This window comes from Homarus americanus, unplaced genomic scaffold, assembly GCF_018991925.1.
Source record: "Homarus americanus isolate GMGI-L3 unplaced genomic scaffold, GMGI_Hamer_2.0 scaffold3384, whole genome shotgun sequence".
In the NCBI taxonomy this organism is placed as follows: Eukaryota; Metazoa; Arthropoda; class Malacostraca; order Decapoda; family Nephropidae; genus Homarus; species Homarus americanus.
This window is the reverse complement of record NW_024741581.1, coordinates 460,947-477,868: the sequence shown is the minus strand read 5'-3', so window position 1 is coordinate 477,868 and position 16,922 is coordinate 460,947. Positions and strand designations below refer to the sequence as shown.

The window sequence follows — 16,922 nt, the reverse complement described above, 5'->3', positions numbered from 1 at the left end:
AATGAAATGAAGCTATATAATATACAAAAGGCATAAATATATGTCCTGAAGTTTGAATATATTTACACAATTACCTCAATATGTTGCACAACTACTTCCAGGAGCCCTTGTAAACATTATCAAAAATAAAAGTGAACGTATATTTAGTAATCATTTTTTTCTTAAACCAAATTAAACTTTTCTACCACTATTCCTTACTTTAATAAAACAACCATGCATGGTATACCTTATAATTATCCAACATGCAAATACAGTGTCATGCTTACAACTTTAATAAAGGTCGAATCTAGTACGTCAAGCTCATAAGCATATTACACATGTACAGGTACTGCATTAACTAAACACGAAGTAATAATACATTCAAACTCCACAAAACAAGAACCATGCAACAATACACTTACAAAGGAAATTATAATGCTGGTATAACACAATATAAACAATACATTAAATTTACTCAATGAAAGATAAATATGAAATGATTAAATAATGAAGAACTTGCAATATGGTCTGGAATATCAATACATGCCATTACAAGCATGTTGGAGCTCACTCTTCTTGTGAGCGGTACACAGCAGGCCATGCATCAATCTCGGCACTTACAGCTAACATCATAAGTAACATGTCATCAATGTGATATAATAGGCATTTTGAGCATTGACCAGGGGTATAATGCTGTACTGAGAGAAAATAATGAAGTATAGAGAAAAGGTAGCATAATGATCACTGCTTTATCAACATTACTATATAACATCACATTCTTACATTCTCCGTTCTACCTGTGCAAAGAACAAGTTACCATTTGATATGTGATAAAGAGTGTTCATTATAAACAACCCAAAAGTTTAATTATTTCTTGGTAGAACTCCTGAAAGAAAGAATGAAGAGAGTGTGAGTCTACACAACCAGGAGGATGGAGAGTGTGAAACTCTCCACTTTTATATCCCACAGTTTGGGAATTAACTACCAGCTACAGTACAAGAGAGAACAAGGATCCCTACATCACGGGTCTTAGAGTATATCTTCAAGCTAGCAGAGCATACATAAGGGGTGGGTGGAGTGGGGAAATTTTGGTTATTTTCTATTATTCAGCATTGTATACGTACCGGGTATATATATATAGTATATATACAATGTGTATATATATATATATATATATATATATATATATATATATATATATATATATATATATATATATATATATATATATATATATATATATATATATATATATATATATATACACACACACACACAGTATACCTAAAAGTCCTGTTATCTATCCACTATCCATTTAGTCCAACTATCAAAATTTTCCTTCACATGTACCAGTCAGATTTAATTCCAGGTATTAGACCTTGGAAGTTTATAAGTCAGTGCCACAGGGGCTTCAACCAATGCTTTGTGCATCTCACATTACTTTAGTTTTGATAGACAGGAGTCTCTACACTTGATGATCAGTTGTATTCAACAGTGCTATTTAATTGCATTCGTGAATATTGTATCGCAAATTCCGTAACTGTTTTAGCTAACAACACTAATATTTAGAGGATTACCGGGCAATTAAAAGAGCTAATTATGCAATACAGTACTGTAATATCGTCAAATTTTGGTATACACTACTGTATACAGTATACAATAATGGCCCCTTGCACTGTGCAGAATAGGATATAATATACAGCAGAATCCTGGTTATCCGACACCTACTGGGATTGAGAGGTGCTGCATAAAGAGATTTTCCGGTTAGTTGAACCTCACTCTTAGTATTCCCCAATAAATCATACAATGAATACTGCTACAGACTGACCTCGCAAATTCGTCTCAGAAAAATGGACTTCCACTCTATAACTGGGAACAGTATAAGTAACACTGTACACTACTCTTCATGATATTAATAAAATTCCAAAATTTCCCCCTCCAGGAAGGCAAAATCAAGACTGCAACATTCCAATCTGTTTTTATCCATCCCTAAATACTGATACAACAAAACAACCTCTGTAGTGGGAATAAGGGTCCAACGGCAGCTCATCATCCGTGTAGCTGTCATAGAGAGCATCAGTTGTGTCTCCTGAGGGCATTTAAGGAATGGCTTCAGTATAGCTCTCACAGAAACTTGTGTTACACCTTTTACATGTTTGTTTTTCCTAGCGCAACTAAATAAACAAAGTTAATAAATTTACAAATCCCTGTACTGTATACAGTATATGTCTTTCAAGAGGGAAAATTATGCAGTATGCATCACTGTCATCAAAATATAGTAACAAGTGTCATAAAAGCTAATGAAAATCTTAATTATTCTGAGGAATAATATTGTACCACTCAATTTCTTATGATTTAACCATGCGCAAAAGTATCAAACTGAGGTGCGGAAGTAAATGCATGAAATCTTATTAATCTTTTTCAGATTAAAAATCTACTATTGTATAGGTTATTTATCCTAAGAAGTAAGATTATATTGAAATATATTTTGTTGATAATGAACAGAAAACTGTATATACTCTCTCAAGTGCCTCAGAAAGCTTTGTTCAGTACCTCGGCCCCATTTTGGTACAGCTGATAATAACCCAGCACTTGGAGACCGGAAGGAATATGGCCGCTCCAGTGAACTGTACGGAGATGGAACACCTCCAAGTTCACTGCCAACTGGAGTTGGGTACATGTAAATGGTGTCAGTTACACAAATGATATTAAAAGTTTTAATTATTACTATAGTATAGGTGTTTAAGATAATGTTCAAAAGGAATTTCTGAAATAGTGCAGCTAAAGACAACTAATTGCATATCAAAACTAATATTGAGATAAAAATGTATGCTTTATAACAATGAGAAAAGTACAAAAACCCAATCTAAATTTCGTTTTTCTAGCAAAACAGATAAACATTAGTACCTATATTATTAAGAAGGGGGTGAGTACCATGAGGAAAGTGTCCATTACTGCTACCATAATCTGTAACAAGCCCAAACAACCACTTAGCAAAAAATAAAATATTCCTCCTTAAATAATAAAGACAACTAAGGAAAACCATGAACTTATAGAGTAACATGTGGTCCTGGACCTCTCCATATACCCACTGTACAGTATACAAGTATAGAGGATCAGTGTCAATTACCCCATCTTTGCAAATCATCAATGCACACTCATGTTCATCAATTTGTATTTCTAACCAAATTCCTTGTCAGGCTTTCTACATATCAAACTACTCATTCATATTTCTTCTCCTGATTTTATTTATTTATTTTTTTTTTTTATCTGCATTTTTTAATTCATAATTTTTTTTTGCACTTTATATTTATATCCCTTGTATACCAGATGCCTAAGCTATCTTAATGCATTCTCATCCATTTATATCACCGTGAACTTTTATCAACTGCTGTACATGCACTCTTTCTACTTTTCATTCTTTAAGCTTTAATCCCCTGAAAGCTTATACAGGGGTAATATTTTGGATACTGTCTATCTCTACTGCTCTTAGTCTTGATCAATCACTGCTCTGGAACACCAGTTTCACATCCATATACATTATGTGAGCACTCCATGAAGCTTTCTCTCACTTTCTACATCCCAATTCGTTAATTATCAGTACTCTGTATTATCAATGTTCAGCTTGTTCTTTCTTGCAAAAGTTATTAAATTTTACTTCATTCCCATCTTCTTAAATATCGATTCAAAATATCTAAATTACCTCACAACTTCCAGTTCTTCTGTTAAACTGACAATACACCGAGACTGCCCTTCATATTATTAAGCATAACTTCAAAATCTAATGCCTTCTGCCAAGTGACTTATCTAATGTACTTATTAAGCCCTTGGGCTGCGACCAAGTTGATAAATAGATTAATTCATCCTTCATCATCACTGTTTTAAGGCCATTTTCCACGCTTGTGTGGGTTATCCCTTGATTAATGGAATAATAGGGAGTGGCATTAACTTCCTGCTGAGGGGTTTAATCATAGTTTTTTCTCTCCTTCCTCAAGACTGGGCTTGGTATAAGTATGTTATCATGGTAAATTTGACGAACAATTTATATGGAATTATGAGTAGGAATTCGACTTTCTTCAGGAGCAAGTAGGTGATAACTCACCACAACTTAAGTCTTTGAATGCAATCCTCCCTGAAAACTTTCTTTCAGTCACGTGAAACTTGTATATTATGACAACATCGTATACAGGTATCCCCTGATTCAATCTCCCTATCTATGATATTTTGCTCTAGTGATGATAATGTATTAAGACCACCTCCAAATTAAAAAAAAAAATTGCATGAATGATGGCCATCGTCTGGCCAATGCAGTATATAAAATGCATCTCTTAGTGCAGTCACACAGTGCACTTTGGTCCCAAGTTTTGTTCCATGGTGATCGCACATGGCCATGATCATGTAGTTCAATGATTATCGGTCAGTATTGATGTTGAGACTTATAATTTCTTTTTACCTTTCAGTGAGAGGACATCACTAATATTCATATTTTACTCTGTTTTTGTGAGTGTGAAGTGATTTTGGCTATGTTTTTTTGTGACTAAAGTGTTTTGCCTCTGCTGTTGTGAACATGATGTGAGCAGTGTTGACCAAATTAACTTTATCATCAATCAATGTGTTTTTGTGACAAGTGCTTTCGCTCTGTTTTTGAGACTGCGTAATGATCAGCGTAACTTTGAAAATATCTGGGAAGGACAATGCACCCAGGAAAACTGTGTCTTTGGAGGTGAAGCTTAACAAAGAGAAGCTGTGTGGGAGCCAAGAGTGACATTTCCACTCCACCTTCGAGAGTTCCCTTAGCCTCGAAGGGGACATATAATGATGACCAGCCTTCTTGTTAATGATGTGGGGACTTTTTTTTTAATTGTGTTGTAGGTATAGTATTATTGTACGAATTTTATTTTCGGTGATAGATATACTGTACTGTAGGTGTAGGACTGGCTGGGAACGTATCCCATTAAACTCCATGTTATAACAATCCAGATTTACAATATTTTGACCTGTGATGGAGTTTTCAGGAATATAACCCTATCATAACTAGGGGATACCTGTAGTTATGCACCTATAAGAAAAATCAATTATGAATCTTCCTAATAAACTTTGCTATAAATATTATTGTCTGAAGGGCATATAATGTACTCGGTTTAATCAGTTTGCTCATTAATCTGTCTTTCCATAGTTTTACATGATCTTCATATTTGGCAAGAATATCTTTCTTGGGGATGCTAAAGTCAAGTTTGAACTACAACATCTATCACTGTGTTTTTCTCTGACCCCTAGACTTACTGGTGCAGGCAATTAACTTCCTGGTGGATGAGGACGTTCTTGTTCCATCATATTTTTTAAACTTTTTTGAACGAGTACAATTTGTATCATCAGATTCCCTGAGCAATGCCTCATGATGATTAAATATCCAACACTTTCAATCTTTAATACAGTACCTAAAAAGTTATTCTATTATACATACTATGTACTTCCAATGTTAGCATGGAGAATTCTTCTTGCCAAATGCTTATTGGATCAGATCGGAAATGCTTAACAAATATAGCATATAACTTATTATGAAAGAATTTCTGGACAAAATGCTAAAGTCAACTCTAATCAAGCCAAACAGTAGAATTACACACCATTCCACAAAAATGAGAAGGAAGCCATTTCAGCCATAAATGACATCTGACTATATATATGCAGCCCAATTCCTTTTCAAACACAATATGATATAATGATTAATATCTCAAGAGAGCACAAAACACCATGCCTTTAAGCTATGTTCCTGAAAAGAGAATAAAGTATATCATATAAACAATGACCATGCCAGTGGCCAGTGAAGTAAAGGCTAGAAGCTAAGCACACAGTAATTATAACACCTCTCTTTGTGTATAGCTGTTTCAAGGTGTTCTTTTAAGTATCAGCTTCTAGATTCACTTCTGAAAAAAATAAAAAGCTATGACCAACATGCCAAAAAAAAAAGAGAGGGGCATTCAGTCATTTACCAACATAACAATTCTAAACTATGTGTCTGTTGCCTATAGTTCTTAATTGCATCTCACCTTGCAAGTCTCCATAGTAATAAGGTGCTTGTGAAAAAATGATGAAAAAACAATCACATGTGTAATGTACAGACAAGTGTGGGTGACTGATAATGAGTGACATAACACAAAATTTCCGGTCCAATTAAGAACAAGAAAAAAAAATACATTATGGAGATCAATACAATGAATAAAAATGAATAACATTACAGAATACGGTATACAGAAGACTGATGTTGAATATTTACACTTAAATAATCTGTTTTTGCATACAAAAGTTTGTCATTGTGTTCCACTAGTGTTCATTCTTAACAACAGCTCAATTTCTCCCTACACACAAACCCTCCCTGGTAACTACACCTACTTAAAAATCATGTTTTCATTTTCAAAGTACCTGTATATGTAATATTTTTTTTTAGTTAAATATCACATGGACAACTTGAATACACTATCATTAAATACAATAAGCCCCTGCCATATCATATCAATGTGTTCCAATATTGCTGTGATATAACTGACCACAGTACTCTTGGATCATAATCCTTTGGAAAAAAATCTGTGCACTGGTAAAACTTAATTTTAACTTGTAGGAAAATGGATGGAGCAAAGTGCTTACCCCTGGGATTACAAAAAGCAAGGTGTTTCTGTGATGCTAACTTCAGGCTTTATCTTCTGCTCCAGCTAAAGCTCTTCCACCATTGGGGAGGTAAGAATGGGGAGTAACAAGTGTGTTACTTTAGAAAGCAAAAAAATAACTTGAGGTAAAGCAACTGACAGAAACAGATGGCAGCAGACAGAAGACCCCCAGAAAAATGAAGCAAAAGAGAGAGAGTTTGGGGGTGACTTCTCAGCTCAACATTGCTTCCCCCCACCCCTCACAGAGTGACTGAGTGTGGACAGCATAGGCACCATACACATATAAGGTTATGCTGTAGACCGCAATGTGCGAGGCTGAATGAGAAGTGATACATGGCTACAAATTTGAAGGTGGTGTGGGTAGTTATATAAAGTGTTGTGGGTGATGGTGTGGTGCAGGTAGAGGCATGAGGTTGTAATATGGATAACATTACCTCACCCCCCTACATCTGATCTCAAATGGGAGGAAACCGGTTGCTTTAAGAGGTACAGCACTGATACTGCCCCTTCACGTCTCAATTTATGCTGAAGACTTCGAAAAAGGTTCTCTTTGTTAGATAGTTTTCTCCCCTTAAATGGTGCTAAGTGTACATATATACTTAAGGTGGAGACGATGTAATTTTGACATTCTTAAATATTATCTGCCTTCTTACATTTTCTGTTATGTGGAATAATGATCATACAAATGTTTGAGAATCCAGATCAGCCAATGATAACATATTTCTAGGCTTGCCATGGTCCTTTCTGGACCTCTTTACAGCTCATGGCTGGTGTGCTCAGTTTGTTGCTTCTGCCATTAAATTATTTGATCTGATAGTATATAATAATTTTAAATTCCAAATTCGGTTCATAAAATTAAAATTGAGAATGGCACAATACTTCAGCCAACATGCACCATATACCTGGAGATTTGGGAAAACTTTATTCTATTGAATACAAAAATATTAAGAACAGGATGGAGGTAATCACAATAACCTAGACAGCATGTAATTTTGTTTAATTATATGAGCATGATCAGTCTTTAATTGTTCCCATAATTATACTTACACTGGGAAGCAAGTTAATTGATTAAATATAATAAATTAGAATAACAATTGTTCAAAGCAAGTCAATGCAAGAGACTAAAAGTATATCAAAGTTCAAAATGAAATTCTTTATGTAATTAAATGTCAAGGTAAGGAGTTTTGATTCTGTGGTCATGGCTGAAGTGTGCACAGGCAGCTGGTCTTGGCAGTTCACTACAGTACAGACTGCAATAATCTGAGCACTGTGCCTGAACATAAAATATGTTCCCTAAAGAGTTTGTTCTGAAAGTGAAATTTGATGTGCATGGCCATGGTGTAGCACAGGTTTACTGTATTTAAATTATACTTATGCAATTAGCTTTCACTTCAGTGTAAGAGAAGATAAACAAAAGATAAAAGAGAACCTCCATATTTCTTATCAAGGAGAGATTTTAATGGCTAATTATCAGTCAATAACCTGAGGTTTGTTTATTTATAGATTTAAAATTATTTTAATTTTGATTACTTTCTTTTCTGTACATACTAATAATTTAATGTATATATACAAAAAAAATCTACTTTAGAAGTTTTCAGATTGACAAGTATTGGTCAGTACATATTTGACCTTGACAACTGAGGAAACGCCTACAAGAAATAGCAGTCATGTTCTCATGTAATTTACTTAGATATGAATCACTAAAGTAATGTGATACTGTTCTGTATTATGTACAAACAAAATCTTTTGTTTTATTATAAAAATAAAATAAAATGTTTGTTAACTGATTATTCTTTTTGGTCTAACTAACAGTGGGGGATTTTAAGACCTGGCATTCATTTTGTGAGAAAACACACTCATGAGCTACAGCTTCTTACAAAAATATTAGAACTGTCTAACTAAAAGTGAGTACTGTAGGCCGAACGGCCTTTTAAGGGCAGTGTGGACGCAGAGGATCTCTGTTCAAGTTCAGTGATCTTTCCTATTAATGAGAAAAAAAATGTACAAATTAGCTGAAAACTATATAATGCTTAAGAGATGAATATACACACTGGTGTCCTGTATAAAAAATGGTCAACACTTTTGTAAATACAGTAGAGTGAGTAACAGATATCCATAAATGCGAAAAGGTGAATCATATGACAATTTTACCTAAAAAAAATATCAACACAGAAACATTTTAATTATAATACACATTACTTTTTATCTCGTCAATTATCAAAGTATTACATTATTGTTATATTGCACAATTAACCCTTTTGAGACTGCAGAGGTGTAGTATCTGCATATCTAGAACAAAAAGTATATTTGCAGGACTGTATCTACTGAATTTATGGAGACAAACATCTATTTTAGAAATGCAGTTTAGATTCTTAGTAATCAAATGTTCTTAGCTTCCTCAAACCAGCTACCAAAGCTGACTAAGACATGATAAAATACCACTGCTTGCAATAAAAATGTCATACTGTATTTGGTTACCATACCCCACTTCCTCCATTAACAAATGAAAATGCAATGTTTTTATTTGGGGTTGACAAACTGATTATCAATGATTCTTGACATAAAACACCTCCCTGTGTGACCTGCCCAACTTACCTGCTGTGCCATATACAAGGCAACAACTGGAAGGTGGATATTCCTATTAACTGACACACTAAATGTTCATTGCTGCCAGTTATATAGTGAATACCTATACCCTTTGGGAGTACAGTGTACAGTATAGTTAGATTTTTAATTATTTCCTTGCACTGGACAGACCCCACTCTCTTTTATAACCTTATTTGTATGGTGTTTGTCTATTTGGAGATAAAAAATGTAAATGAAAAATGAAGTACAGTAATCAAATAATGGTAGATTTGCTCATATTTTGCCCCCTGAGTACTGTGCAATCTAATGATTTTAATGATAAGGCCTTACAATCCCAATACCCCTGTATCTTTGAGTGCCTAAAGAGGATTGAAGTTAATGTTAGGGGAATTATCTCATCTTAAATATACAGTACTACTATAATTGGTGCATTTAGATTTAAACACGGACAATTATTTTCTAAATGCATTACATATCATACAGAAAAAAAAGAAAAGAAATATACTGTACTGTAATTTCTCTTAATTCATTTCCCATGTCACTGGTCTACAGTATACCACTGTAAGAATGTCAGTCTCCAGTCGATACTCAAAACCCTTTTTATGAATCAAAGTAATTCCCTATAAAAAGAATTAAACAGCAACAGTTACAGCAGATACACAATCAAGCTTAGAAAACAATACAGTTTCTTGCATATACCTTCTGTACTGTAAACAATTTTTACTTCTGGAAAAAGCTTTCTATTCCATGTTTCATGTTAGAACAATGATAACCTACATGTTGGTGAGATATCAAACACACTTCCATTAATTTTGTGTTGCACCTAATGTTAATTAGCATTTCAAATGTAAAGCAAATATTATATGTTTTCCACCAAGCCTAGTACACCAACAGCAGGGTTAAGAAACACATCTCCACCCAATTATAATATGGATCCAGACAAAAAGAGCAAAATAGCACACTGGGATTATGGGGAGGAAGGTTGAAGGGGTCAAGAGTGAAACTGGTGGTTGCTATATGTAGCACCAATACCAGCACTATGTGAGATCAGTATAGATTATCGATGAGATACTTTATGGATCATGACAAAAGTTAAAAAAAGAAAAGAAAAAAAAAGAAGTGTTTAGCACCAATGATAATTATAAAATAATTTTATATTAACTAAAAGGTGTAATTTTTAATCCCGACCCCTTCGAATTTGAGACATTAACAAATTCTGGGCACATTCCATGCAGAGCTAATATGGCTATAGGCTCTTTGATTGGATGTATGATCTAAGGCAGAATTTTTTTCCATTATCTATAACAAGCAGCATACCACTTTCATGATCCATATTCCCAACAGATGGTAAATATTGAACATTTGCCGACAGATACTAAACAAACAATGGAAAAAAAAGCTCTCTGACTCTGCTTCAACTCAATTTTCCAGGTTACAAAAGGATATTGAGTTATGGAACATTCTACACTGTGGTCATTCATGAAAAGCTTAAAACAAATGTACAATTCTTGTGAATGTGAACTGTCTTAGTGGACCTTGGCATTCATCAGTGCCTTGGTACATTTACTTTCCATATTTCAGAAGCTAAAAATGAATCTGAATTATGCCCTCCCAACTTAATACATGACCAAAATGAGCCAGCCAATTCAGGGTCCTGTCTACCAACTCTACCTCTCTCAGGCAAGCGAATGCCTTGGTACTGTGAGGGGGTAATTGCTCTCTCCGGCTCCCCAAAGATTTTCATGAAATCCACCTTAAAAATGTCATCATCAAGGTCGATTTGTGGAGGGGCTGGTGGCCGCGGGGGAGCTGCTGTTGGAAGTAAAGGCACATATGCTCAGCATACCTATTATGCCTATAGGCAATACACACTCTTCGGCTGAAAATATTCTTTGCAGCAATAAACCTTACATCTAATTCAGATTTCATTACCATAAGAGAAGTTGAATACAGTAAATGAAGAGAAGAAACAAATACGTACAACAGGCACCCATCACCAGTCAAAATTTTTTTTTTTGCAAATTCCTCAATCCACCATGAGCACAGTTCTTACAAGTCAGCTTACCTGATGCATCCATAAAATAACAGGGTGCTTGAAAAGTTTGGTCTGTAGTTAATATTCAGAAATGTACTGAACTCAAAGCATTATAAACTGATAAAAATAATGAAAATTTGAACAGTCCTTGATTGTAAAAATATTTCAAATAATTATTTGCAATATGAAATTCATACACTTGTGAAAATTATTTGCTTATGGTAAATAAAAATGACCACAGGCCTAAAAAATGTGGCTGAATATAAGAACTGTTCCTACATAGAAATATATACAATATTTTCACAAAGAAAGCTTTTATACAACAGTCAAACAAAGCAACTTTTGTAATGAGAAAATAAGAACCAATATCAATATCTTTTCATTTCTCTTTTGCAATATATATATGTTTTGCTTAAATTGCTAAATGAGCCAGTCCTACAACTGGAAAAAAAAATAGAAAACCAAGAATCTGTAAATAGTTTGTGATTGCCTTACCATTAAGTGAGAGAGAGGACATGTCTGGAGGTGGTGGGATAATAGGTTCTTCTTCAGGATACACCATCACTGCTCTTCTTACTTCACCAACAGCACTCAGAAGCTGTTCAAAATAAAATTACATAGTCAAGTGCTGGCAATTACATAACTGCCATAGTTTCATGAATCTGGTATTAAATCTACAGTACATATAATTGGCAATAGTGATATCCCCGTTAGCCGGAACAATTGGTGCAGAGCACTTCCGGGAATGAGAGATTTACGGGTAACAAGACAACTCTCTCAAAGCCGGAAAAAAAAACGCTCATCCCCGGAATTTTCCAAAAATTTTCGGGTAACGGAAAAATGTTCTCAGAAGTTCCAGAAATTGCCCATTACATCAAATCCGGAAAAAACTCTCCCATCCCTAGAATTTTCCGGGTATCGGGAAAATTTTCTTGAAATTTTCCAGAAGATGTGCCCCTCGGAAAATCGTTCTCAAAGCCGGAATTTTCCGGAAAATTTCGGCTTTGAGAACGATTTTCCGAGAAAATGTCAATTCCGGCAATCGGAGAGTTCCGGGTTTGAGGGATTCCGGCTAACGGAGATATTACTGTAATTCTAATTTCTATTCATTAATAAATATTCATACCTTGGAAAAAACAACTATTAATTATTAATTAATAAGAAAATCTGTAATAGAATTAATAAATTTTCATAAACTGTATCCCTTAAGTTGCTCTTATATTTCTCAACATATTCTGGATCTCAGAAGTATGTCTAAAGGAGGGAGTTTGGTAACCCGACACATTTATTATTCTTAATCTCTTGAAAATGTTGACAGACAAGAGGCTGGTCTTAAATAGTAAGTTACTGTATCTCAAGTGCATCAATTTCTCTCAAACTACATTGTGCTCTACTTTGCCATTACTGTACATTACAAGAGGGACAACATGGAACACATAATATTTTAATAACCTAAAGGAAGGGTTGATCCTGAAATCCCCTTCATGTGGCTGAGCCCATAGATCGGTGCCTCAGAGTAATGTATCAACTATGTAGCTTTGAGAACCTCTGACACTGGCCGAGACTGATCTTACAATAACTAACTCCCCATTTTAAGCACAAGCTATAAAAGGCCACAAGTCAAAAGATTTCCTTAAAGAACAACACTGAGCTGGAGGCCAATGAGTTATGAAGACACAATGGCATACAACTCATCAAACAATGTCAATGATCTTGGAGGAATTCCAGTACAGTAATATCTAACCAATTTCAACTAACTTTACTACCCATTGTAACAAGGGAGGGCACACCAGTCACTAACCTACACTCTCATTCATAAGGAGTTTAAGAGATCAATTCTGCATTTATGAATTGATGCAATATTGATAGCCAGAACAAGTAAAGGAAAGATGTAGTTGGATAATGTTCAAGTGCTAAAGTGTCACAGCACATTGGAGGTCCGGCACTGGTATTTTATTTATATAAGAATTTATGGCATCAACAGATTTCTGAATTAATGGTTTCTGAAAGTTGAGGACATTATTGGCGTATAACCACAAAATCAGCATCCAAGTTGAGAAGCAAACTCCTAGTTAGGACTGGACATAACTATTGCTTGATTTGTGACCTTCTGAAGGCCTTGTTTGCAATGCATTGGTAGACTGATCCCAAGATTGGTCACAGTTACAGGTGTTTCTGGGACCTCACCCCAAAAATCATGGTTAGTGCTTTACTAGTCACAACGTAAATGGTATCAAGTCATAAGAGACTGTCCTGTCTAATGCTCTTGAGAATATCAATACATCTGAAAAAAAAAGTGATAGGCATTTTGATTTTTCAGTAACAGAAGCAAGCAAGCTGAAGCCTGCAGTTACTGTCTGTGGAATCTGGAGAATAAAAGTAAACCCTTAATAACTTGGAATCCACTAACTTGTAACACAGAATGGCAGTAAAATACTGTAGTCAATTTCAAATAATTTTTTAATTATTTTTTACATAACTAGCAATATTCTGAGATATGATAATGCAATCTCATAATGGCATAGCAGGTGAGACCCATACAGGATGCATGGGAGACTCTACCCGTATTCCATTCCTATCTCCCCTGCTCTGTGTGCACATTCTAGATGAATGATTGTGTGATTTTATGTGAATCTAATGTGAAATAGGCTTGCTGTCAGGTAAATCATGAATTTCTTACAATAATTTGTATAATCCATGATTCACGTGTATAAAAATATAAATAGTGGTGAAGGTTTATTACTATTATAAATACAGTGACCCCTCGTTTAACGAACACCTCGGTTAACGTAATTTCGTTTAACGAACTGCCTTCCATAAGGATCTTCAATTCGGTTAACGAAAAAAAATTCGGTTAACGAAGTTCTTACGAACCGACCTCAACATGTTTTCGCTTGCACTGACCGGGCAACCAGCTTTAGTATCAGTCCGCCAATACATTAATCGGTTCTAGGGCTTAAATTCCTTACTATTTTAGTAAATATCAAGAAGTTTATACTATTCAATAATTTTAAAAGTTTAATATTCAATTTTTTAGTCATTTTAACAATTATTGAACATAACTGAAGGTAAAGTGACTAGTTTAATGTGCGGCATCCAGCCTCTTAACACAGCAAACAGGAGTTAGTCTCTCTCTGTTTTCACTGGAGGTAACATCTTGCTTGAGACTCTCTTCAACTAAACACTTTTTTTCTGTGTTTCCAAGCAAATTATTGGTCATTTTGAAATATATTTTACATATTGACAATATATAATGCAGTGCAGTGTTGATTTAAAGAAAATAATCTTGAATTACACCAAGAGAGCTAAAATTTTATGGGTGAAATGGCGCCATGGGATGACTTCTCTTCCACCCCAATGCCTTCTCTTTTTCCTTCTCCTCCACCCCCATTCTAAATCCCATCATCATCATCCAGGAGCCTTCTACATACACACCTCAAAGTAAGTGAACTTTTCTACCATTTTTGTTGAATTTAGGAAATTTTCGGTGAGCTGGAACCAATTACCCAAAAACCCATTGAAACAATGGTTTCGGTTAACGAACTTTTCGGTTAACGAACGACCTTCTGGAACGGATTGAGTTCGTTAACGGAGGGGTCACTGTACAGTAATTAGTCTAATGAATAAGAGTGGCCATCAGATAGTTTCACAGGATGAGATGAATTGACTCTCCTTGTCATTTACTTTAAATTTAGTAAATTAGTTTATATAAATAAACTAATAATCGATTACCAATATAATTTAACAATTAATAAGAAGGAACATTGAGTTAAATGAGTCTACAGGATACATTAAACTAACAAACTTTGGGTCAAGATATTGGCTGAGGCTTGGAACAGGAACACAGCCAGAGCTGTATACACACCCGGAGAGACAACACATCCTACAAGAGTCAAGATATTGAGTTTTACTTTTAAGTGACGTCCACGTACCTCAATGCTTCAATGAACAGCTGGTTGAAGTCTTTACAGAACTTCATTAGACATTCATAAACTCTTCCTATAATAAGCCAAGTATCTGAGAGTACCGTGAGGTGAAAAGTGGAATTCATGGGATAGGGTGGAGAAAGATGTATGCTTCCATTTTACAGTACTTTTAATATATTAAATTAACAAATGTATAAGCTCACTAGATTCAAAATTCAATAATCAGCAAATCTAACAGGAAAATCATTCAGTTGATATCAAAGGAATACATCCTTAAGTAATAATAAGTGTCCACTGTGTCTGTCATTTACATAAATACTCGTATCTATAATAGGTATCCAATGTTCTTGTTATTGATATGAATACCAATAAGAGGCATCCACTCTGTTATTTCTTTTTCAAATTAAACATAATCAACATAAAGTAAACAATAACATCTATGGGTACAATTAAAAGTCCAACACAGTACATTATCAGTACCTTGGTGGTGTACTCTGTCCTCTCAGAAGCCTGCAAAGGGAATTCAGCATATAAATGGTGCATTGCATAATTAAGCTAGCAACAAAATATGTAAGCATAGAAATTCTAAATGAAGAACTCACTGACGTTACAGGCTGATGACCTTGTTGAGTGTGCTGAACACATGCACCTGGCTGTAGAATCTGTAAATTAATTTTGTAAAGCTGACCAATCTACAGCTGACATGTAAACAGCTTACAGAGAAACGGATGTATGTTTAAGCTGTACAAGTTTAATGTAACAGACAGAAGCCTTTAGGAATAAAGTTTATAAATAATGGCACGACAGGTAATGTTATCTTTTCTATAGCAGAGCTTTGCTTTCTTCTATTGCAAACAATTTAAATCCTATCAACTCTTGATATCTGTCAAATTGGGTAATAGATTATGAAATCCTTTTTCATGACTAATGGCAGCTTAGTTACATCCCAGATATCCACCTTATTGTGTGTGATTATGGCTCTACACTACAATACTGGACTTCAGAATGGCAATTATCTTTCCAACTCAAACTGGACCTTCAATTATAAAAAAAAAAGGTTTCTGGAGGAAATGAGTGTTGTTCACTAAGACGAAAAGACCACTTGGCCATGGTAGTCTCTCCCCTGGCTATAATAGCTCTTCACCCTAGCCATAGAAAATGTTCCTAGATCTGATCTCTGTTTGTTAAGTTCAATTGTATATCAATTTGTTGGCTCATATTCCCTACACTGTACAGTACCTGGGAGAGGGAAGGAACTCACACCAATCACTCAAAGCTGGGATTTCATGAACATTCTCACATTTATAACCAGCAGCTTGGTGAATGGATTACTGTATAAAATGAAGACCATAACTGGGAGATGGTGGAAATAGGTTACAATTTAATCCTCCAAAATCCACTAGTATTATTTAAGTATTAAGAATAACATTTGCAAACACATTAAGTTTCCTGTATGCCACGAATTTTCAGCAACTATGTTTTATTAATATCTCTATTAATCTAGGGCATTGGTGGAGCTGATAAACTTTTCATGCGGAATAAAAGTCAAAGCCGCAAAACAAAAAATACACTGTTGCCTGGCGATGTAACTCTGATCTGTGAAATGGTTTTAGATTAAATAACCCAAATTTGAAACTCTCTCTCATCAAAACTTCAAGTCCATTGAAATGCATTTTAAATCTTACAATGAAAGAGAGGAAGCATCTGACCAACTCCTAGTGGGTGATGTCTGGT

The 16,922-nt window shown here is 34.8% G+C and overlaps 1 protein-coding gene across 17 annotated transcripts in view; it reads right to left on the bottom strand.

Moving 5' to 3' along the window:
- Positions 1-16,922, bottom strand: part of LOC121875936 (vinculin-like) — a 133,088-nt gene that overhangs the window by 25,563 nt on the left and 90,603 nt on the right. For 5 of the 17 annotated variants that reach the window (XM_042380689.1, XM_042380690.1, XM_042380692.1 and 2 more), the window contains exons 15-19: positions 15,791-15,850; positions 11,758-11,860; positions 2,887-2,946; positions 2,533-2,643; positions 1,994-2,068 (exon numbers count right to left, since the gene is read on the bottom strand). In XM_042380689.1, the coding sequence (XP_042236623.1) occupies positions 1,994-2,068; positions 2,533-2,643; positions 2,887-2,946; positions 11,758-11,860; positions 15,791-15,850 (409 nt within the window). Of the gene's footprint in view, positions 1-1,993; positions 2,069-2,532; positions 2,644-2,886; positions 2,947-6,026; positions 6,054-10,898; positions 11,040-11,292; positions 11,320-11,757; positions 11,861-15,668; positions 15,699-15,790; positions 15,851-16,922 lie in introns of all 17 variants that reach the window. The other 12 variants (XM_042380695.1, XM_042380698.1, XM_042380693.1 and 9 more) reach the window with 11 other exon arrangements.